Below are 22,999 nucleotides of genomic sequence, written 5' to 3' on the forward strand. Positions count from 1 at the left end.
AAATCACATTTAGAAACATAAATTAAAGCTGCACTAGGTGAGATTCTTATATAATAACAGCAATCTGAATCTCAATGTGGGGCCTGTCAGGTTAGTTCCTGTCAGCACACGTGCCACTGCATTCTGGATTAGCTGGAGAGTTTACAAAGACTTATTAGAGCTACCTGATAATAGGGAGTTACAGTAACCCAGCGTAGATGTAACAAAAGTGTGGACCAATTTTTCTGCATCTTTTTGGGACAGGATAGGCCTAAATTTCGCAATATTACGCAGATGAAAAAACGCAGTTCGTGAGGTTTGTTTTACAGTTTTTCTCCATTGGTTTGGCTCATTTCTTGAAAAAGAAATTACATTCTCAAAACTGTGAGATCATTTGGCAAAACAGTCTTACAGTTCAGCACAACACCATAGCTCACTTGCAAAAGCTCATATCTCTCCCAAAACTGTTCACTCATGCTTCAAAACTAAATTCCTTTCCCATATAAATAGTCAGTGCCACCAAAATGCAAAGATCCTTTCTCAATTGCTTTGGCTCATTTCTTGAAACAGACCGGACGTTCTCAACACTCTTGGTGCTTTTGCCAAAATAACCCGGATGGTTCAGCACAACACCATGGTTCACCTGCAAAAGCTCATATCTCTCCCAAAACAGTTCACTCATGTGTCAAAACTAAATTCCTTTCTCATATAAATACTCAGTGCCCCCAAAATGCATCGTCCCTTTGGCATTGTGTAAGCGCTGCAAGTCAAAATGTTTAGATGTTTTGTCACTATGGCAGAGGACCATTGAAATATCCCTCATGTCCACCTCTCAGTCTTAGCCCAGTCCTTCATTGACAATGGTTACTGTGCTAGCTTTTTTGTCTAGCTAACAGAATACAATTGTGTATTAAACTGAAAAAAAAAATAAAAATAAAAATAGGATTTTACGGTAAGAGTAGCCTCAAAGGTTTGACATCACACATTGCACTCATACTGCCAAGGAAATTGTAATCATTTGTATTCACACACATAAAGTAACTTAAACTTAGTAAAAAGAAAATGTATACATCATAATATACTGTAATATAAACACATAAACAAAAAACAAGGAAAATTATATGTAGCCTACAGTGCTGTAAATAAAGCTGGAGTTTCACAACTAACACTTCTTCACTGGCCACTGTCCTCACCCTCCCTCTCCTGGCCACCGTCCTCACCCTCCTAGCCATCCACACATTGCTGTCTGTCTGGCCACAGATTCTTGTCCACATCACAGCGTATATTCTCCCTTGCGATGCAATGAGGGAAGAAACAGCGTGCATGTCGCAACCATCCCCTACACTGATCTCCTGTAATATCTTCACACGCAGCATCCATTGCATGGAGCAGGGACCTCTGATTTTGAGCCTGATGCTCATACACTCTCCACCTCCAAGCGGAGAAAAACTCCTCAATAGGATTGAGGAAAGGAGAGTAAGGTGGTAGGAACACCATGAGTATCTTTGGATGAGCAGTGAACCAGTCCCTGATGAGCGGGCCACGGTGGAAATTCACACTGTCCCACACAATGACAGTTTGGTAGGTGAGGCCCTACGAGACCTCTCTCATTTTCAGGGATCAAATCAGAATAAAGGCGGTCCAAGAAGATGAGGAGCTTATGTGTATTGTATGGACCAAGACTGGGGATGTTAGTGGCCACACCATTCTCAGAAATGGCAGCACACATAGTTATATTGCCCCCACTCTGGCCTGGGACATCCACCGTGGCCTCTCCTTCGTTAGTCAAGTTCTAGTTTCACCTGACTGTCAGTTAATCAATTTATCAAATGTTCAAAGAGATTCATATATGGTATTCATGGTATTATGTTCTTGACTAATTTTGACAATTGAACAGACTATTGTGCATGTGATAACTTATACAATGAAATGATGCTGACATGTTTTGGAGAGAACAACCATTAGTCCGAGAATCAACAACCAGTTTAGATCAACAAGATCTATTCACTTGGAAATTGTGCTAACTGTAGGCTACCTGTACTTAATCTTTGCAAAGATGTACTGAGACATTGAGACATGTACTAAGACATTTGCAATTTGGTGAATTGAATGAGAAATTCAATTCTGTTGTGAACAACTGCCAAGTGGTTTGGAGGTTTGTCCATGTTATTTTGAGAATGTAATTTCTGTTTCAAGAAATGAGCCAAACCAATGGACAAGACAAATCTTGGTAAAATTTTTGCCATCCAGAGAAACTATTTCACCAGACAAGGAATTTCTGAGGTGTTTGGGGCCAAGAACAAGAACTTCAGTTTTGTCTGAATTTAACACAAGGAAATTGGAGCTCATCAGGTTTTTATGTCTTTAAGGCATTTCTGAAGTTTAGTTAGTTGATCTGTTTCTGGCTTTATTGATAAATACAATTGTGTATCATCCGCATAACAATGGAAATTTACAGAGTGATTTCTAATGATGTTACCTAAGGGAAGCATATACAAAGTGAACAGAATTGGTCCGAGCACAGAACCTTGTGGAACTCCAAAACAAACTTTAGTACGTAGAGATGATTCATCATGGACATGAACAAACTGAAAACAATCAGATAAATAAGATTTAAACCAGCTTAGTGCAGAACCTTTTAGGCCAATTAAATGTTCCAGTCTCTGCAGTAGAATTTGATGGTCAATAGTGTCAAACACCACACTAAGATCTAATAAAACAAGTACAGAGACGAGTCCTTTGACTGAAGCAATCAGAAGGTCATTTGTAATTTTAACTAGTGCTGTCTCAGTGCTATGATGCACTCTAAATCCTGACTGAAATTCCTCAAATAAATTATTATCATGGAGAAAATCACACAGCTGGTCTGTGACTACTTTCTCAAGGATCTTTGACATAAAGGGAAGATTAGAAATCGGTCTATAGTTGGCTAACACCTCTGGATCCAGGGTGGGCTTTTTTAGTAGAGGTTTAATTACAGCTACCTTAAAAGACTGTGGTACATAGCCTGTTAATAAGGATATATTGATCATATCTAATATATGAGTGTTAACTAAAGGTAAGACCTCCTTAAGTAGCCTAGTTGGGATGAGGTCTAAGAGACACGTTGATAATTTAGTTAGATTTATTAGGTCTTACAGCAGTGTTTGAGGGCAGATTGGTTCCATTTGAGGGCAGGAGGTCATGAATTTTGCCTCTAATAGTTAGAATTTTGTCATTAAAAAAGCTCATAAAATCATTACTGCTAAGGGCTAAAGGAATACGAGGCTCAATAGAGCTTTGACTCTCAGTCAGCCTGGCTACAGTGCAACAGAATCTCTGTTGCAGAAGGACATGGTATTAAATTTAACGTTGATGGAATCATTTCCTTAAATTTTGCGACAGCACTATCTGATAAACACCTAGTATAGTAACTGTTGCTGAGTGGCGTGTGATCGAGTAGAAAGAAATCAAAAGTTATTAAATAATGATCTGATAGAGAAGGATTCTGTGGAAAGACTATTAGGTTATCAATTTCACTTCCATATGTCAGAACTAGATCGAGGGTGTGGTTAAAAGGAGGAGCAAGGTACACTATAACAAATAAAAGTGGCTGTGAGGTTTTCCAGTTCGGATGTAAGAGACTAAGGACTAGGCTTTCAAATGAATTATAATCTAGTTTAGGTTTAGGTCTGATTAACAGACTAGAGTTAAAAATGGCTGCAACTCCCCCTCCTCGGCCGCTGCCTCGAGGAATGTGGGTAATATTATGACTAGGAGGAGTGGATTCATTTAGACTGGCATATTCATGTTGACACAGCCAGGTTTCAGTGACGCTGAGTAAATCAATATGATTATCTGATATTAATTTGTTTACTAACACTGCTTTAGACAATAGAGACCTGATATTTAATAGTAAACATTTAATTCTCCTGTTTTGTCTTTCTGTCACAGAAGAACAGAAGAGTTTTTCATTTTATTAGGTTGTTATGCACCACTCTTCTTTGTTTGGCTTTAGATTTTAATAATTTAGGTTGTCGGGGGACAGACACCGTTTGTATAACTCTGTGGGTGGGTAACTGCACTAGAAGCTCAGAGAAGCATGCAAGACTGCGACTCTGATTACTGGTCTCAACACTGGGTGTGCCAGTGTCACCATCAAGTTGATATTTTTGTTTTTAAGTGAAATACCCTTATAAAAAAAGATATTACCTTCAAACTGGCACTGCAACTCGTTCACTCATGCAAATAAATATTTGTACTGAATGTTTTTTGAGGAATCACAGCCTTATTAAGACGCTCTGTTAACAGTCTGCCTAACATTCCCATCAAATAGAACACTGAGCCGAACTTAGCTGAATGAATAAGGCATAAATGACAAACAAACAAACAAACAAACAAAACACACACACACACACACACACACACACACACACACACACACACACACACACACACACACACACACACTGATCCAGGTGTGTTAGACATGTTAACATGACTTCTGTAAAACCACAGAAACAAACTGGCCGTCAAGAGCTGCTTAAGTGGGAGCGTATTGTCAATGTCTGTTTCTTTCATTTGCTCATGGTGAAATTCACTCTGGACTTTGTCTCGTCTGCAGGGAGGTCAGAGGTCAGAGACTGAGTGAATATCACAGTTAAGCAATAGGGGTGTAACAAAACACGTATCTGCATTGAACCATTCAGCCCTTAATGCATTGAACTATTCTATTATATTTGTAAAATAAAATATACAGCTTAAATTGTGTTTGATATAATGTTCTTAGTGCTTCTGCATCGCACAAGGCAGCCCACACCATGTAACAGGCAACATGCTGTCTGCCCCCAAACCTAAACACTCTGCTCCTTCAGTGAGACACATCAAGGAAAATATAAAAGACATAAAGGTCATGACGTCAGTGACAGTGTTCTAGGAGCCAGACTTGGTTTCAGTTATGTAAGAGTCAATGGGGCAGGCACGGCAAATCGCACTATAACCCATCATATCTTTGTTGTTACACCTTTGACTGAAGAATCCAGACTGAAAAACACACATTACCTAATGTTAATTAATGTTTTTTTTTATCTCAGTATGTGTATTTGTTTTCCTTGTCATCAGTCTCTAAACAGATCACATCAGTTTTTAATGGCGCTGATTATTATTCTGGCTGGACTTAAAGACATTGCCTGTCAGTTTGGTAACTAGGACTTGACTGTATGCTACAGTGCCTTGTAGTTTGCCTCAGTGATTTACAGTACAGGCCAAAAGTTTGGACACACCTTCTCATTCAATGCATTTTCTTTATTTTCATGACTATTTACATTGTAGATTCTCACTGCAGGCATCAAAACTATGAATGAACACGTGGAGTTATGTACTTAACAAAAAAAGGTGAAATAACTGAAAACATGTTTTATATTCTAGTTTCTTCAAAATAGCCACCCTTTGCTCTGATTACTGCTTTGCACACTCTTGGCATTCTCTCCATGAGCTTCAAGAGGTAGTCACCTGAAATGGTTTCCACTTCACAGGTGTGCCTTATCAGGGTTAATTAGTGGAATTTCTTGCTTTATCAATGGGGTTGGGACCATCAGTTGTGTTGTGCAGAAGTCAGGTTAATACACAGCCGACAGCCCTATTGGACAACTGTTAAAATTCATATTATGGCAAGAACCAATCAGCTAACTAAAGAAAAACGAGTGGCCATCATTACTTTAAGAAATGAAGGTCAGTCAGTCCGGAAAATTGCAAAAACTTTAAATGTGTCCCCAAGTGGAGTCGCAAAACCATCAAGCGCTACAACTAAACTGGCACACATGAGGACCGACCAGGAAAGGAAGACCAAGAGTCACCTCTGCTTCTGAGGATAAGTTCATCCGAGTCACCAGCCTCAGAAATCGCAAGTTAACAGCAGCTCAGATCAGAGACCAGATGAATGCCACACAGAGTTCTAGCAGCAGACCCATCTCTAGAACAACTGTTAAGAGGAGACGCGCGAATCAGGCCTTCATGGTCAAATAGCTGCTAGGAAACCACTGCTAAGGAGAGGCAACAAGCAGAAGAGATTTGTTTGGGCCAAGAAACACAAGGAATGGACATTAGACCAGTGGAAATCTGTGCTTTGGTCTGATGAGTCCAGATTTGAGATCTTTGGTTCCAACCGCCGTGTCTTTGTGAGACGCAGAAAAGGTGAACGGATGGATTCCACATGCCTGGTTCCCACTGTGAAGCATGGAGGAGGAGGTGTGATGGTGTGGGGGTGTTTTGCTGGTGACACTGTTGGGGATTTATTCAAAATTGAAGGCACACTGAACCAGCATGGCTACCACAGCATCCTGCAGCGACATGCCATCCCATCCGGTTTGCGTTTAGTTGGACGATCATTTATTTTTCAACAGGACAATGACCCCAAACACACCTCCAGGCTGTGTAAGGGCTATTTGACCAAGAAGGAGAGTGATGGAGTGCTGCGGCAGATGACCTGGCCTCCACAGTCACCGGACCTGAACCCAATGGAGATGGTTTGGGGTGAGCTGGACCGCAGAGTGAAGGCAAAGGGCCAACAAGTGCTAAACACCTCTGGGAACTCCTTCAAGACTGTTGGAAAACCATTTCAGGTGACTACCTCTTGAAGCTCATGGAGAGAATGCCAAGAGTGTGCAAAGCAGTAATCAGAGCAAAGGGTGGCTATTTTGAAGAAACTAGAATATAAAACATGTTTTCAGTTATTTCACCTTTTTTGTTAAGTACATAACTCCACATGTGTTCATTCATAGTTTTGATGCCTTCAGTGAGAATCTACAATGTAAATAGTCATGAAAATAAAGAAAACGCATTGAATGAGAAGGTGTGTCCAAACTTTTGGCCTGTACTGTACATTCGTACCAACATCAGTTATCTAACGTTTATTATCTAGCACACATGAGTCATAATAACAATTAAGCTTGAGAGGCTTTAACATTTGCTATTTCTCACCGACACCACAGCTCCCTGTCTGTTTTTTTAACACCTTCAGCAGGATGATTGCTTACTAATATTAATGGTCCAAATTAATGCGCGGTGACTCAACAGAGATAATGCAGGCTAACCTCAACTAAACAAAGTGCAAATGCTGACTTAGTTCATTGTTAAACAAAGTTACAAGTACCGCTAAGTGATGAATGTCCAGATTTATGATAATTTGGTGATGAGGACCACCTCCTGGCAACATTAGGAAACATTATTTAACATTAGCCCTTTCGAATATTATTAAATATCATTAACATATAAAAGTTTGGTTAGGTATTGATAATCAAATACATGTACATGCTATCAACATGTTGCATTAGCTATCTTGGACCAAACAAAGGCTTGAGATGCTGCTGCTGGACAGAGACATAAAGGGAAATGAGCACACACATTTAGATTAAAAACTTCAGTCAGCATCATGTAATGGGTTTTTTAAATCTGATGGAAGGGGGTGCGGTAGCATAGTGGATAGTGCCAGCGCCCCATGTACAGAGGCAATGCCTTGCTGCAGCAGCCGCGGATTCAATTCCGGCCTGCAGCCCCCTGCTGCGTGTCACTCCACACTCTCTCTCTCTCTCCCCATTTTATATACTGTCCTGTCCATTAAAGGCAAAAAGCCCATAAAAATATATTTATTTGAGTTATTAAACAGAACATTTCTTATAATTCATTTCCCTATAATTAATACTAAATTAAAAAAAATCTTCACTAGAAACTAAAATTATGTTTCTGTGAGCTTTATTTAAGATCTGATTAAAAAAAAAGAAAGTACTAACAGCATCAATGAATGCTCCATGAAACATGAATGTGATCCATTTCTAGGAAAGTTGGTATTTTTTTCCATATTGTTATTGTTCTGCTGCAGCTGTGTACCTGTTTGGATTTACAGCGATGTATATGCATTCATGAAGGGTGCTCAGTTTCACACTGTGCAGGTATATGAATTGTTCCGGTGCTTTTAACTGTTGTCCTGCCGCTGGATTCAAGTCTCCTGCAGTGTCTGATGTTAATGTTAAATAGATATTGACGCCCCATCAATCAAAGAGGAGCCCGCAGACTTATGTAATGATTGTTCACTGGTGGATTTTAACACATCCAGCTCTGCTGTGAGAATATGCTGCTGCGCTAAATCTGTCCACAGCTGAGAGCTGCTGGGGGTTGGAGGCTTCATGGTGTTGTATGCAGGGCTGGAATTACACAGTGGGTGGTTTGTTTAAATTTAACAAGGTGGATTGTGGGTAGGTGTTGGTGTTGGTCTCCTCCTCTTTTCCCCTGAAAGCTCGACGTCATCAACCAGGATCTATGTCAGAATCCGATTCCAGGATGGTTCCTTTCTCTTTAATGAATACAAATGATACAGCCATCTGATTAAGAAGCACGGTGGATGGTTTGTGTTTAATATACTGTATACGCTGTATACTGTTAATGTATGAAATCAGTTACATAAGCCAAAACGATGCAGGCGAGAGGATATTTCTATGGCAACAAACAGCTGACAAATGAATCACCTCGCAGTGTTTCCCACCAATCCTACATATATACTGCCAGACTCTGAAAACTGCATATATAAGAAACTGGATGACAAAGTTCCCCGCCATGACTCATCCTGAGTGTCTGAATCTCTCCTGTCTGGTCAGAACAGGTGGCTCTGCCTTCAAAAACACAGTAATATACAGCTCTGAATGTTAGAGACAGTACAGCCACTATGTCCTGTGTAGCAGAACAGTTGGGATGATAAACATCGTCCCAGGAGGATACACTGTGTTATAAATACCAGCCAGTATTCTTCATTGGCACATAAACTCCAGTGTTGTATGTCAGGTCACAACACTTGATTGCAAAAGCAAAACACAACACATTTGCTGTGTTACGTTGTGTAGTTGGACAGGCTAAATTTGTTTTCGACCTTTATAGACAGGCATTATATTTTAATATGAAGGCCAAACAGTCGATTAGAATCCTGAATTTTTTATTTTTGACCTGTCTAATGACTATGATACAGTGCGACATTAGTCAAATTAGTCAAGTCATATATGCAGTAGATTGTATTGTAACTGTATCCACACAACCAAATACCCTGCAGGTGGGTTTGTTTGGAGCTATTTGTGGTGTAAATCTGTTAGTACAATGCGTTTCCTAAATTATGGATGAAGATCCAAAAGTAGCCTGCAGCTTCACACATGACTCAAGGTCACTGGTGGAGTTTATTTGGTCAGTAAGGGACTACACTTTATTTATTTGGACCCCACAGGAGCAGAGTGGGCTTAGACTGATGCATTATGTGGATGTTATAGTACAAGTAATAGTGTTCTTTTTTTCCTTTTAAACATCATATATTGTAAAAAGTCTAATTTCCGTGTCGTCTTTTATTATAAAACAGGTATATGTGCGATATAAATACTGTTAAAGTATCAAAACGCTTAATTCACAGAGAAATGCACACAGTCTGCATTCCTGTTGCCTTTAAACAAGGCAACAGGAAGTTGTGATGTCACAACTATATTACATAGACAACATAAACATTCTCCATGGGTCCCTATGTGTTTCCTGTTGAAATGTTTGTTAATTCAGTAGCTGACAGGAAGTAAACAGGGACCAAAGCTGTTGTCCTAGCAACAAAATAGCAATAAAACTATATAAAACTCTATGAAAGTACAAAGTGCTGGTACAGTGCCGTTACAGTCATTCTCCCTCTGCAGTGATGTTGAAAAGAAGCTGAGAGCGCAGGTGAGGAAGACCTGGTAAAACTGACTAACTGCAGCAGACTGGGATTTTTCGGGGAGGGGGCTTAAAGAGACAGGCGCTAAAACGGAATGTTTCAGACAGAGGGTGAACACAGGTGTATTCAGACAGACAGAATAAAAAAAATAATGCGTTATTTGAACATCAGAATATGCAGACATGTTCTGGTAGAGACCCAAAACAAAAGTATGAATCTGAAAATGAGAATAATGTGGGACCTTTAAAATGTCAGATCTGGTTCAGCCACTATCACCCACCGCTGAACTGACCGACCCATTTGTATATAAAATGAATTAAATGTCAATGGATAATAATTCTATGGAAATATTTGCATTAGATTTTACTCATGCTGAACATCATATAATATCAGTTTGGTTGGTTTAAATATAATTCACCCCACTCTGAAACATTATCAGTGAGGACATTGCAGTGTATGAGATGTTTACATTCGGTTTTATCGAGTTACAGTCATAAATGACATCACAGTGATGTAATCTGGGTTGTCTTGCTTTGAGCTCGAGAACTAAAGTCTTTAAAACAATGCCAGCATTACAAACTGGAGGCATGTTGTTTAGAAACACATGGTTGTTTATCAGGAAGGGAGGCTCTCTTGATAGACACTGTCACGTTGCATCATGGGAAATGTAGTAACCAGTGTTTTTGGAGCTCGACCCATACTAAATACTCAATCAGGATGTCTTGTCCCCTGCTGTTTCAGTTCTGTTCATCCTGTTTTAATGTGTCTCTACTGACTTTGTAGAAATGCAAAGACAAAATTGCTGGAGTAATCCTTTAATTGGAACATTTACTGCACCTTGATTTTACATTATGATTTTATATTGTGTGCTTGTTTCGGTCTTCGTTGAACTCATCCAGCACTTCCTGCATGTCTCTATCCATCTACTGCTTGCCAGCAACAGATCAGTGATGATGTGTGAATGCAGCTTGTTGCCACTGCTTTAAATCCTTCGGTTATGTAACCGGGAGACAATTGATATGAGGGGTTCAGCAGCAGCTGTTGTTTTATCAACAGGAAGGTTTAACCAAGGTACACACAGACACGAAAATACACCTGCTGGGAGTTTATCTGAGGGGAAAACTGGATGTAGATGTGGATGTTGTACATGCTGCAGCTATTTATTGTTAAACTGGGATCCTCTGGTGTCCATGGTGTTTAGTCTATGTGGATGTTAGTGCTGCAATCCCTGTATAGCACTTTCACTGACAGGCAGTCAGAGCGGAAAAACTCAGATGGAGGAGGTTAAAGACCGAGCAGGGGCAAAGATCTGATGTGAAGGAAAGTTTTACCCTCTCTCCTCCACACTCCGCTGTCTTGTATGTGTCTTGTTAATGGAGACAGAGAGATTTATCTCAGGTCAGAGAGTCTCTGCTGTGCTCAGGAGGTGGCAGGAGTTTAATTTAGCCTGGAAACCTGAACCTCAGCGTTCTCTGTCAGCTCCTTCTCTGGGCCCAGGACAGAGCCATGGAGGGCAACAGGCTGGGACCTGCAGGGGTCTTTTGGGTGTGAAAAGATGGGTGTGAAATGAATGATTAGCTGCATTACCCCATACTATCTCTAAACAGAGGGAGACCAGGATGGACACATTTAGTGATCTAGCATATAGAAAATGATGCATTTGTTAGCCTGGAGGTGAAAGAGTACACTTTGCATTTAAATGCACATATGTGTTCATATGTATGTGTGTGTGTGTGTGTGTGTGTGTGTGTGTGTGTGTGTGTGTGTGTGTGTGGTAATTCTGTGGTGGTTGATGAGGTTCACTTTCTGTCACATGTTACCACGTCAGACACGACAAAGATAGGACTGAACATGTGTTTGGACGTAGGCTGGATACATGTTATTTTCAGTTTATGCATTAGATATATATTGTTGCCCAAGACAAAGAGTAAGTGGTTGAAAATGGGATTTGACTATCAAGGCAGCCATGTTTCTACTGTAAACTACAGATTTGATTAGTAGACTACAACAGGAAAGTGTTTTTTAAACTCTGTATCAAACAAAAAGCATGCTTCGGCTTCCATATTTCATATTTCAAACATACACTTTCAGTATTTTTTCCTGTGTCATGGCTTTAATGTATGCAGATTACCAAATGCTACATGCCATTTAGTTTGTTTTATGTAGTTTCATTTTATATGTTTTGTCCCTGTATGTCTGTGTTGGACTGAATCTATTTTTTTCTGTTTTGGTTTTCTTTTCTTTGTGTGTGTGTTTTATGAATATTAAGACAAGTGTGTGAATCAAATCAAACTGACCACCTGGTGTTCCCTCTTCAACATTTGTTTGAATGATTTTGCTGTCAGGAATTTCACAGTGAATAACACACACAGGCTTCTTCTTACACTCCTATTTCATTTTCTTCCCCATCTGCGAAAACAGTAAAAAAGAAAAAGAAAAAAAATCTCCTGGATAATTTTTCCAAATTTGAATTTTTTCCCTTTTTTCCCCTTACCTGTTTTCACATATGGAGAGAAAGAAAATTGAAAAAGGTTTGAGAAATGATCATTTAAAAAAAAAAAAAAAAATCTCATTTGCCTCATGGGGCTTCCGTACAATCCAGTGATAACTTTTAAGAAGGAGCAGACAGAACAGCAGGATTTCTGGGTTTACACAGCTGTTCTCATATTTGGTGAATATTACTTATTTAAACAACTTCATCAAAACTTTATAAACTACATAAGTGTGGCCATAGTACTCCGTCCAGTTACCATTCTCTCAATGCTTCACTACTTCTTAGTGACCAATAATGTCACCAACAATCAGAACAGCCAAACAAAGACGCTCAGTCAGACTGAGTGAGTGTACTGGCAAACTTCTTCTTTGCAGAATCATATTTTTTTTCAGTTTTTTTGTTATAATTCAGGTGCTTGCAAATATTGTCTGTGCTCAGGGTCAGAAACTCTGCAGGTAAAAAAGTATCCAAGGACAGATTTTGTTGGCCATGCATCTCTCATCACCCTACTTATTACCTCTATACCTGAATGTCTTCTGGGTGTCCGCAGTTACACACAAGATTCTATAACAGTGATAACTGCAATACAAGCTGTGGAAGGAGAGAGTGTAACATGTCTGACACTCTGCTTCTGTCTTTATAGAGAGTAAAGCAACCTCTGTCACTGCCTCCTGGACTGCCTGAAACATGGCTCAGTAAGTTAGACCTGCACACACACACACACACACACACACACAAAACAGAGAGAGACAGAAGCTTAACTGACTTCAAACTGAATGGAAGAAAAAAAAACTGCACACACTGGCAGATTGGTCAGTTCATCTTACAGCTGTGCACAAAATCTCAGTAGTCTTTTGTAATGAACTGTAAAATAACAAAATTCCCAGGTTACATATCAAGGAGTTACTATATAACAAAAAAGAAAACAAACATATATAAGCAGAAAAGTTTTGTCCTAATTGTGCTGATATGTGACTGCGTAGCATCCAGAGTGTGCAGAAGAAGACCAGCACCATGTCCCTGACCATCTCCTCCTCCTCCTCATCCTCCCGAGAGCTCTCCTCCTGCTCCTCCACCTCCTGCTCCTCCTCCACGGTGCTCGCTCAGAGACACTCCAGCCTTGTGCAGCCACTGTGTGTCAGCCCTCAGAGGGTAGTTACTACAAATTCCAATGAATCACCTCACAATGTATGTCACAAATTAACTCAGACTTCTAAATGAAACTTCTGGGAGGTGAATGTGACATAGCCTTGAACTTTTGAACCTCAGATATGGAATATGGGGTATAATTGATATTATAGGCTGGGACCTAGATCATTGGATAGTATAAGAAGTGACTGTATACAGTTTACTAATTTAAAAGTGTGGATTTAGTTGTTCCTAAACAAACCAGCAAATAAGTAAAATGATTGTTGATGTATTTCCAGACTCAGAGTCCCATCTACAATCAACAGTATTCAGGGAATGGAGTGGCCCCTACTTTTGTTAAGGTAAAACACACATAAACACACTCACTGTGAATGAGCACAAAGTAAAATAATGACAAAAATCAGGAAAACATTTGGATGACACAGACAAAAGATTACTGATTGCAATAATATCCTCTAAGACTTCTGTTCCTCTATCCTCTTTCCATTTCTCCCCCCCTGCATCCATCATCATCCCCCCTGCCAGTGCCTCCATGATGTGTCCACTGTGAAAGGCCAGTTGGTGGTCCTGGAGTGCAGGCTGAGGGGAACGCCACCCCTGCAGGTCATGTGGTACAGAGAAGACGAGCAAGTGCTGGACTCTGATGATTTTAGGATACTACGCAAGAGTGAGTGTGTGTTTGGCCGTGGGCGGGGGTTATATGACTTGGACATGAGTCATGGATTTGACTTCAGATTCTGGTTACACTAACAGAAAGTCTTTTTGAGGCTGTATGACAGTGGCGCCCCCGATAAAAATTGCTGGCCCTTGGAAAAAATAATTGGGAGCTGACGTTACTGTCTCTAGGAGGCTGTGGCGTGCTCAGTTTTTAAGGTAGCCCGAAGGTGTCTTGGTATCTGGGCTTTAATCAGTACAAACTAGGGATAATAATGATTCTTTGACAATCAATTAATTGGTCATTAGATTTAATCAATCAAAAAAGATCTGATTCTGAAATATACACATTGTGTAGTTTCCCATCACATCCTATGCCATTCTGTCAAACGAATGGTGTATTTTGAAAGCATCTTGCAATAATTAGCATCAGCAAAAAAAAAAGGGGTGCAATAAAACTAACTTATGACAAGGCAGCCATCTTTGGGTCTGGAAGAAGGGTATGGTGGCGACACTGACAAATAAAGCGGGCCAAGCAAAGCAATATTTAGTGTTTCATAGGTCTAGACCTCTTTATACTTCATAGGCTATGCAGTGCTATCAGAGAATATGCAATATGTCGCTGCAAGCTTTCATTGAGGATTAAACATTTAGTATTGTTTGGTATAAGCAAAGTTTTTTTTATGTTTTTGTTTGTTTTAAATTACAATTAACCATTTGATTGATCATAAAAATTTGCAACGCCAGCTTAAACCATGTCAGCATAGCTTGTCAGGAAGGGGGCTAAAAAATTTGGTGTGGCCGTTTTTAAAGGGGTCCCTTTAACTCTCACCTCAAGATTTTTGAATGAAAATGGGTTCCTTACATACCCACAGGTCTCCCCTAAATATGAAAACACTTGTTCCCAGTAAATGTTTTGTTCTTTAAAATCAGTGAACTACTTCAAATTAAAGCTGTATATTTGTCTCTTTAAGGAGAAGTACAACCAGCCTATTTGAAGGACAATAAATTGCCCACCATGTATAGATACATAACACATTATTAGTCTATGCACATCGAATAATTAGTTGTTTTAACTGTAAAATAAGAAACCAGAGTGTATCAGTATGTGATTCATTTACTCTCCATATTGACATAGTTTACAACTAACCTATAGTATACTTCATCAGCATAATTATTGAAACTCAGTTATGACTTTTGGTGTTAGTGTGCCACCCCAAGATTTTCAGTGGCCCCATCTGGCCAACCCTACAGAAAATTTCTGGGGGCGCCACTGATGCATGATTAGATGACTTCAACATTGTATTACCACTGACTGCATGTCTGGCAACGTTACCGTTGTGCTGCTAAGTGATTCATTTCGTATGTGTAGCATCTTGGATTGATAACTTTCTTTTCATTATATATAAGAAATAACTCTTCTCTCTTCTTGTTTTCCCAGAGGCCAGCTCTGCATCAGTGCCAGGTAAGTCCAGACTACTGGTTACATAATAATGGTTTTAAAGAAGTGGTTCTCAGAGTGAGGGGGTGGCGAGTCCTGAGGTCAATCTGATACAGAAGATTGTTTATCTTTTCTTACTTTGCTTTCAATTTGATGAACTTCTGTTTTTGTGAAAAATGGAATAGTTTCACCTCTTTGGTCCCCTGATAGTCGTCATGATGAAACAAACCTTAGATGAAAAATTATTCTCATGGTTGAACAGCTAACAACTTGTGCAGTGAGGGCTTAGCTTCATTATAAGGGGTCACAAGCCAAAGAGGTTGGGAAACACTGGTATGAAGGTTTTGGACTGGGATATGGTTTCATATTTCACATCATATTTTAAGTTTAGTGCTCAGAACTGCTGTCAGCAGAGGGTGAAAGATGGCTGACTGATTCCAGCCACGTCAGCTTACAAGTTTTACAGTACATGTGTCTTTCATACAGAACAACATATTCCTACACACACTACTTATACCAATAGGGAGAATACTGTTGCAAACACATATTTGATAGCTGAACTGTAAAAACATATCATACAGATTTTTTTTGTCAGAAAATATAATGTTATTGATGTAGAGAACTTTGCCGATTGGCACACCAGCGACTCCATGTGGAAGCGAGAGGGAACAGCATGAAATTAGTTTAACTTCAACTATGGTGCAATCATGTAAGATATTGTGAGTGACATGTATCAAGGAACAAGGATCAAAATAATCATTCAGTGTATCGTAACCTGACTCACTGAATGCTTTCTCACTGGTTTCAAGAGAGAATGTGAATTTATTTTATCGCCCCTCTTGGGCCACAAACTTATCCAAGGCCTTTCTGACACTATAAGCAAACATTCATTAAAAACACAGTACATCAGTTATTAAGTATGATTACTTCACTTAGTCTTTAGACACCGTGCAGCCTTAATTCTGTGTGGAAATGACACTTTTCATTTCACGAAAAAACTGCATTAATGTTCTGGTGTCACCCTGTGCAGAGGAGCTGTGTACACTGGTGATCACAGAGGCCTTTCCAGAAGACTCTGGCCTGTTTAAATGTGTGGCCCTCAACTCCTTCGGCACGGTCTCCTGCTCAGCACTCCTGGAAGTTTACAATGGTCAGATAGTCAATTTATACAGCACCGAATTTATCTAATATATGGTCACCTGTTGAGTTATATCATATGATAAAAATGATCAGGCTTGCTTTAAGACCCACTCATCTCCTGCTCTACACCCCTCCCTGCAGATCTGGAGGAGCAGCTGGAGATCGAGGCCGTTGATCAGCAGGAGTCAGTTTCTCTCCGACAGGAAAGGGAGGCAGTGTTCCAGCAGGAGACTTCCTCCTTCAGACAGAGCACCGAGGACTTTCCATCTCAGCTGCCTGACTCCATGACCCTCTCCCCTCCTGAGTGGCCTGACAGCACTCTAGAGGATGACATCCCTGTGGCAGAGTGAGTGGATGGCACACACACACACACACACACACACACACACACACACACACACACACACACAAGCGCATAAGTTTTTTTTTCCGACATTGTAGGCACATATGAGATGAATAGTAGTTCATCTTTCTTGCCACAGGAGGTCGCTGTTGTATCATTCTAAAATTGTAAAGCAAGCCAATTTTCAAGATCATCTTTCTTTCTTTCTTTCTTTCTTTCTTTCTTTCTTTCTTTCTATTTCATGAGACTTGCCTAATAGGACCAATGACTGAATAGGCTTTATTATTTAGGCCTATTAATAAGAACATGAAGCTTTTGAGAAGGGCTTTGAAATGCTAATTGATGTTAAAATAAACAAATAAGAATGTATAATAAATACAAATAAATCAATCATTTTTGATTAAATCATTTTTAAAGGCAACTCTGCCAGACCAAGGAGCTCTGTGTATGAACCAGGTTGAATACATGCAGTTGGGATGAGGATGCTGAGATCGGTCGTAATGTTATTTGGTTGAACAGATCGACAATCTATGTGTTAATTATTTTTACAGTCTGTGGTGTTAATGTGTAATCTGTTAATATTAAACACCTTCCACACACAAAAACTGCTTTGCAAATATAAAATAAAATGCAGCATCAAATACAAATCCACAAATAAAAAATGTCTGTGAATACAGTTAATTAATTTACAAATTAAACAAAATATCTTTCCAACATTTACAACTTTCCAACAGATATTTATGAATTCATTTTTATTTGTGAATCTCCATTCTACGCTTGCAAATATGTATTTTATGCATAAGGAGTCCTTTAGAAAATAAAATTTAATTAAACTTGACTGTGTAATTGCAGATCTGTTTTATATTTGCAAAAATAGTTATCTGAGTAGACAAATCTTTGTTTGTATTTGTAGAAGGTGTTTTATATTTACAGATTACACATTAGTTGTTGATCTGCTCACATTAATACTATTGAGACTCATCTATCGCCATACAAAATTGAACCAATCAGCTGCACCCGCGCGACCCTGTCTCTCCTCTCGGGAGCGCGCGTTGTCACCTGTTGTAGTCCAGCCTCCCGCTGCTTCTCATCGTTACTTTGGGCTGCCCGTCACACAGGGAAAGTCCAAATTCATTCAGCCGGTAACTTTACGGTACCGAAGTTTAAGGACAGGGTGCGGAAACTTTAACGAGGTAAGAAAATGTCCTCTTGTCGTTAAACAGGTAACTGAACGGCTGCTTTTCGACCTGCAGCCGCAGTCACCGTTGAAACCTCTCAAACTCATCGTTAATGTATTTCTAAACTGGCGTTAATCTTTAAACAAGTTAATTTTCCCTCCTTGTTTATGTCATAAAAACGTGCTATGTGTGCAGTGTCCTCCTGAAAAGGTCAAACTATGTTGAGAGCACTTGGAAAGTGGACTTCAGTCTATTTTGGGGGGCGTTGTGTCATCTGGTTTGGTGCTCTGTCACAGAGACAGTCGTCATATAGTTTCAATTAATCCAACGACGTCATTCCTCGTTTTCTACTAGGTGGCGTATAATTTATCTGTAGCCTACACTGTTGTCTTCTTAGTTTCACAGAAGTGTAGCTGAAAACCCCCTGACACAGTTGAAACTTAGTGAAAGCAGAGAGATATTAGTGTCCATACACATATCTAATTTACTGAACTGAACTGAATTATAATATTAGCTGTAACTTTTCTGTAAACTGTCTGGAGCTGCTTCAGGGATCCACATAGAGAGGCGCCTTAAATGCGGGTATTCATTGTGTATTTGAGTTGTTTGCTATATGCCAGACAGCCCATACTTAAGCCAAGTGGTGCCTTAGATTGGGCTATGAGCTCATCTGTAAAGTGGTGATATGGGTTGTGTGTCCTTCAGACTTAACCCTTTACCTGCTGTCATACAACAGAGCTCATATTGTTGATCATATGATGCTGTCATTTGTTTTCTCAAACGTGAGGCAGCTATGAACAGTGTGTCCCATTAATGGATTGTATTTGGTGGTCCCATGGGTGCACTACCCACCATTAGGCTACTTTTTGTATGAGTGAGGACTGAAGTGACTGATTAACAAGTTTGCTGGAATGGTGTGTTTGTGTGCAGTGATAAAGAGTGGAAAAATGGGCATCCTTAATGAGACACTAGTTTGTGAATACTACAGTGTTTTGCAGTTTTTAATACGCAAATTAATTCTCAACTGATGAGAAATATAGCCTGTTCATAAATCATACCACTAAAAGTTATGTAATATCGCAGAAGATGAAAAGTAGCATAGTTAAGAATGCTATAGATGCTACTTAGTGACATATAAAGTTATATTTTACCACTTTACCACTGCTTTTGTTTTATTGGTGTTTGATTCTCTTCAGTGAGTGTAAGTTAAACTTTGACTTGATGCTCTGGTTCATATTCAAATCCAGTGCGTATTTCATGGTGTGAAGTATGTTTGGCTGAGTGTTATGTGTCCATATCGGTGTCCAGTGCTATGATCTCATCTGTAATGTGAAGTGCAGACATGGCGTCTGTGTCCTTCAGAAACCCCCCTTCCTCAGTGCTGCACACAACAACAGTTGTTCATGAACTGTTGGCAGTGGTCTGGCTTTTAAGGTCATGTTGAGGTTCTTTGGCCAACCAGAAGTTAATCTGATGGTTGAATTTGATTTGATTATTAGATGACGAAGTGGAATTATCTGTAAAGCGAGGGGTTATTGTTGATTTGGACTTTTTCCCTACAGGAAAAGTAATGATCTCAGATCCATGGTGAGAATGTGTAGTTATTATGATTGAGTAAAGATAACTTTCACCTGTGAAAACAAATTGTGTTTTTTTCCTTTAGATGTTTTGCACTGCAAGTTTGGCACATCTAAGAGTGATTCTGTGTTTTTTTATTTTTTGAGTGTTTTATCCTGAGCGCCTTTGGCTTCAACTCTTGACTGGCTGTCATCAAAATATGCTAAAATGGCATTGAAAGATGTTTAAAATTATTCAACTTTTCAAGGACAAAATATTCTTGTCTATTAAAAGATAAAATGGTGCTATATGTAGAGGGAGGACTATGACATGATTGGTCAGTTTATTGCGTTCACTTAGTAGTGTTGTCGAAAATATTGATTTATTGCTCATTATCCATTCTGAATATTTGAAACCTTTTTGATACTTATTTTCTGCAGCATCAGTACACCGGTACCAGCTGTGCTTTCTTGCTCTCCCTTATTGTTAGCCTTATGTTTACTACTGTCATTCTACTGCTCTCTGCTACTAACCAAAAAAAAGGTCATTATGTTTAGCTTTCCTATGTTTATCTTTATTAAGAATTTAATCATATAATATAATTGTATTCCCTCAGTGTCAGTTTTCCCCATGGTATTGAAAATGGTACTGAATATCAATATTTTTGAAGTTACTGTATTGAAGGTAGAAATTACAGTTTTATAAAAGCACTACCAATCAGGCTGAGTTGAAGGTACATTACGGCAGTTGATACATGTAATATTATTGGGTTGATCAGAACTATTCTGAAAAGCTGTAACAGTGATGAGATGCTTAATTTGTCTACCTTTATGAGAATGAATCCAGCTCTGTTTCTGATCATCAGGTAGACAGAAAGATTGAATGAATGGAGAAAATTATGCTCATTCACAGGCCCTCTTTCAGTTAAAATTATGCATTTTATCTTTCACCACCCAGTATGAATAATGCATCAGTACAGTGCTGAAGTATTTTCAGAATCCAGCAGATAATTTTATTTTCCAAAAGTTTACCAGCCTCTTTGAAACTGTCCAAAATGATCTTATCTGTCTCTTAAGCTTTTAAATTGTCATCTCTCTGTTGTCACCGGTCATAGAGAGGACTGAGGTCATCTTCACATTCTCCTACCCACAATGCCAAGCAGTTTGTGGGTGTGTGTGTGCATGTGCATGCATGTTTTAAAAGGGGTTGGGTCACCAGTAGAGCATCTGCACCTGCCAGCTGATGTCCGAATTCCAAGACCAATATAGCTTTGCCCGCTTAATCACACAAATACACATACGAATGCACGTGGACACACACACACACACTCACAGACACACGCAAATGCAAGTGGACACGGACACACACACACATACAAAAATTACTTTCAGTACATAAAGTACAACACTTGCTGTGCATGTTCACATGGCCACGGTGGGCGTGGCCTCCAATAGTTAGTGTCAACAACAGTTAAAATCATGAACGTTAAAACTCGAGGGTTATTTTTTTTCTTCTTCATGAAGCCACCTGTCTGCATTAGGAAAAAGAAACACAATGACAGTGTTGTAAAACAGTTTGTAAATCATTATCTGTTACATAAAACTCATGGTGCGAGTTCAGGACAGTAAGAAAAAAACAAATGCATCAGGACATGTTTCTTATCATTTATTTTGAACAGATAGTAGTTCCAGTGTGAAAGACAGAGTTCTTCTGTTAAGGACTGAGTTAACATTTTATCCACTGACAACTTTGGTAAACTCTTCATAAATTGCTAAAAATACGGAACATCTCAAACACATTTGTATTATTATTATCTCCCAAAAGGCAATAGGTCACAACAGACAGTAAAACTGAAAATCATCTCCTATGATATAAAATCGAAAAAAACAAAATACAGATCATCTTTTCCTCGTCCTGGTGATCTGCACATTTGGGTGATGTCATCGAATGTGCATTAGCATGTGGGATGCTTTTCTAATCCCATCCCCTACAACAGTGGAGCAATGTTGCACACCTTCCTCATCTTCTACACATCTCTCTCTCTGTCGCTGTTGTAGCTGACAGGAAACACTCAGGCGGTACTTTGATCTGTGGTGTTTCATTTGCACTCGCCATAGTAAGACTGACCCACACGCCAGTGAGCTTGTTGTGCTAGAGTCAGCATATTTTGCTAACGCTATACGGCTAAAAGTTTCTGAATGGAACTGAAGCTTGTGAACTTTGGCTCTGCATTGCATGCATCAGTCTACATGCTGTGTATTTATTCTACGTGTGGTTACCTGACCATGACCCCCAGACCATGACAGTTAGGTATTATACATGAAAAGTTACAGCACTATCCAAAGTGCTTTTAGCCACTCAGACTCAACCTTTTGCTCATTACTTGTGTGGCATAGAGACTGCTTGGTTAAACATGTATCCATCCATAAAGGCCATTTCCAACTACATACATTTTTGTCCATTTAGAAACCACTCATTTTTAAGATTTAGGTGTACTGATGGTCCAAACAAACATCATTGTCCATCAGTGTATTTTCAGTGTCAGATGATGCTGGTTGGCCAAAACAGTCTTGAGCCCTCAGGGGACCAGGAGAACCACAGAAGAACAGTGAGCAAGTGTGTGTAAGTAAATGAGTGTGTGTGAGAGCAAGCAATGAGAGAGACTGCTATTGTCATTATGCTCCTGCGTAGCCCAGACTACGTGGTAGTCATGGGAACAACATTCTTTCCTAGAATAAAAGTGAAGGACCAGCCAGGCTTGGTGTTACAGGAAGAAATCTACTGAGTGGGCAGAAATGGGAGCAGAACCATTGATATCTGTTACTCTCATTAGACGGTCCCAGTAGTACGATGGAAGCCGTAATGGAGCATTATTTTTATGCAGTTAAAGACACTTTTTAATGTTGCTCACCAGTTGACGTATTGATCTTGATGGTGAAAATCTCATGGCTGTGTCACAAACTATTCTGTTGAAATAATATGGTGAACATCAGCTGGTTCAGAATCAACATCAGATAAGTGTGATGTCAACATGGCAGCTACTGAGAAATACGTGTTTACATGTTAGCTCGTGCAGCCTGTGTTTACCTCTTTCAAAACAACTGAACAGGAACTCCTGTTGTTAGGCAAAGTGATCACACTGAGTTTATGTATCCTGGAAATCTCTGGTGGGATACAGTAAAAGCTGTGATAAAAATCACACACAGAGCCTCTAAAGCTAAATTTTATCTGCGACAATCTTGATCAATCTCCAGGTTGTTCACCTCAAACCTAGTGTCAGCTCTACAAGTATCTCACCCATCAGCCCCCCGACTCTTCACTTGCTTCAGATCCCAGAACCTGAAGTTTTATATAT

The 22,999-nt window shown here is 39.5% G+C and overlaps 1 protein-coding gene across 4 annotated transcripts in view; it reads left to right on the forward strand.

The window, feature by feature from the left end:
• Positions 1–22,999, forward strand: part of myot (myotilin) — a 37,757-nt gene that overhangs the window by 1,150 nt on the left and 13,608 nt on the right. For 3 of the 4 annotated variants that reach the window (XM_049585830.1, XM_049585832.1, XM_049585829.1), the window contains exons 2-8: positions 12,826–12,877; positions 13,166–13,370; positions 13,610–13,672; positions 13,857–13,998; positions 15,427–15,450; positions 16,457–16,576; positions 16,708–16,912. In XM_049585830.1, coding sequence (XP_049441787.1) covers positions 12,870–12,877; positions 13,166–13,370; positions 13,610–13,672; positions 13,857–13,998; positions 15,427–15,450; positions 16,457–16,576; positions 16,708–16,912 — 767 coding nt within the window. In that variant the 5' untranslated portion in view covers positions 12,826–12,869. The remainder of the gene's footprint in view (positions 1–12,825; positions 12,878–13,165; positions 13,371–13,609; positions 13,673–13,856; positions 13,999–15,426; positions 15,451–16,456; positions 16,577–16,707; positions 16,913–22,999) is intronic. The other variant, XM_049585831.1, reaches the window with a different exon arrangement.

This window comes from Epinephelus fuscoguttatus, linkage group LG9, assembly GCF_011397635.1.
Source record: "Epinephelus fuscoguttatus linkage group LG9, E.fuscoguttatus.final_Chr_v1".
NCBI classification, from domain to species: domain Eukaryota; kingdom Metazoa; phylum Chordata; class Actinopteri; order Perciformes; family Serranidae; genus Epinephelus; species Epinephelus fuscoguttatus.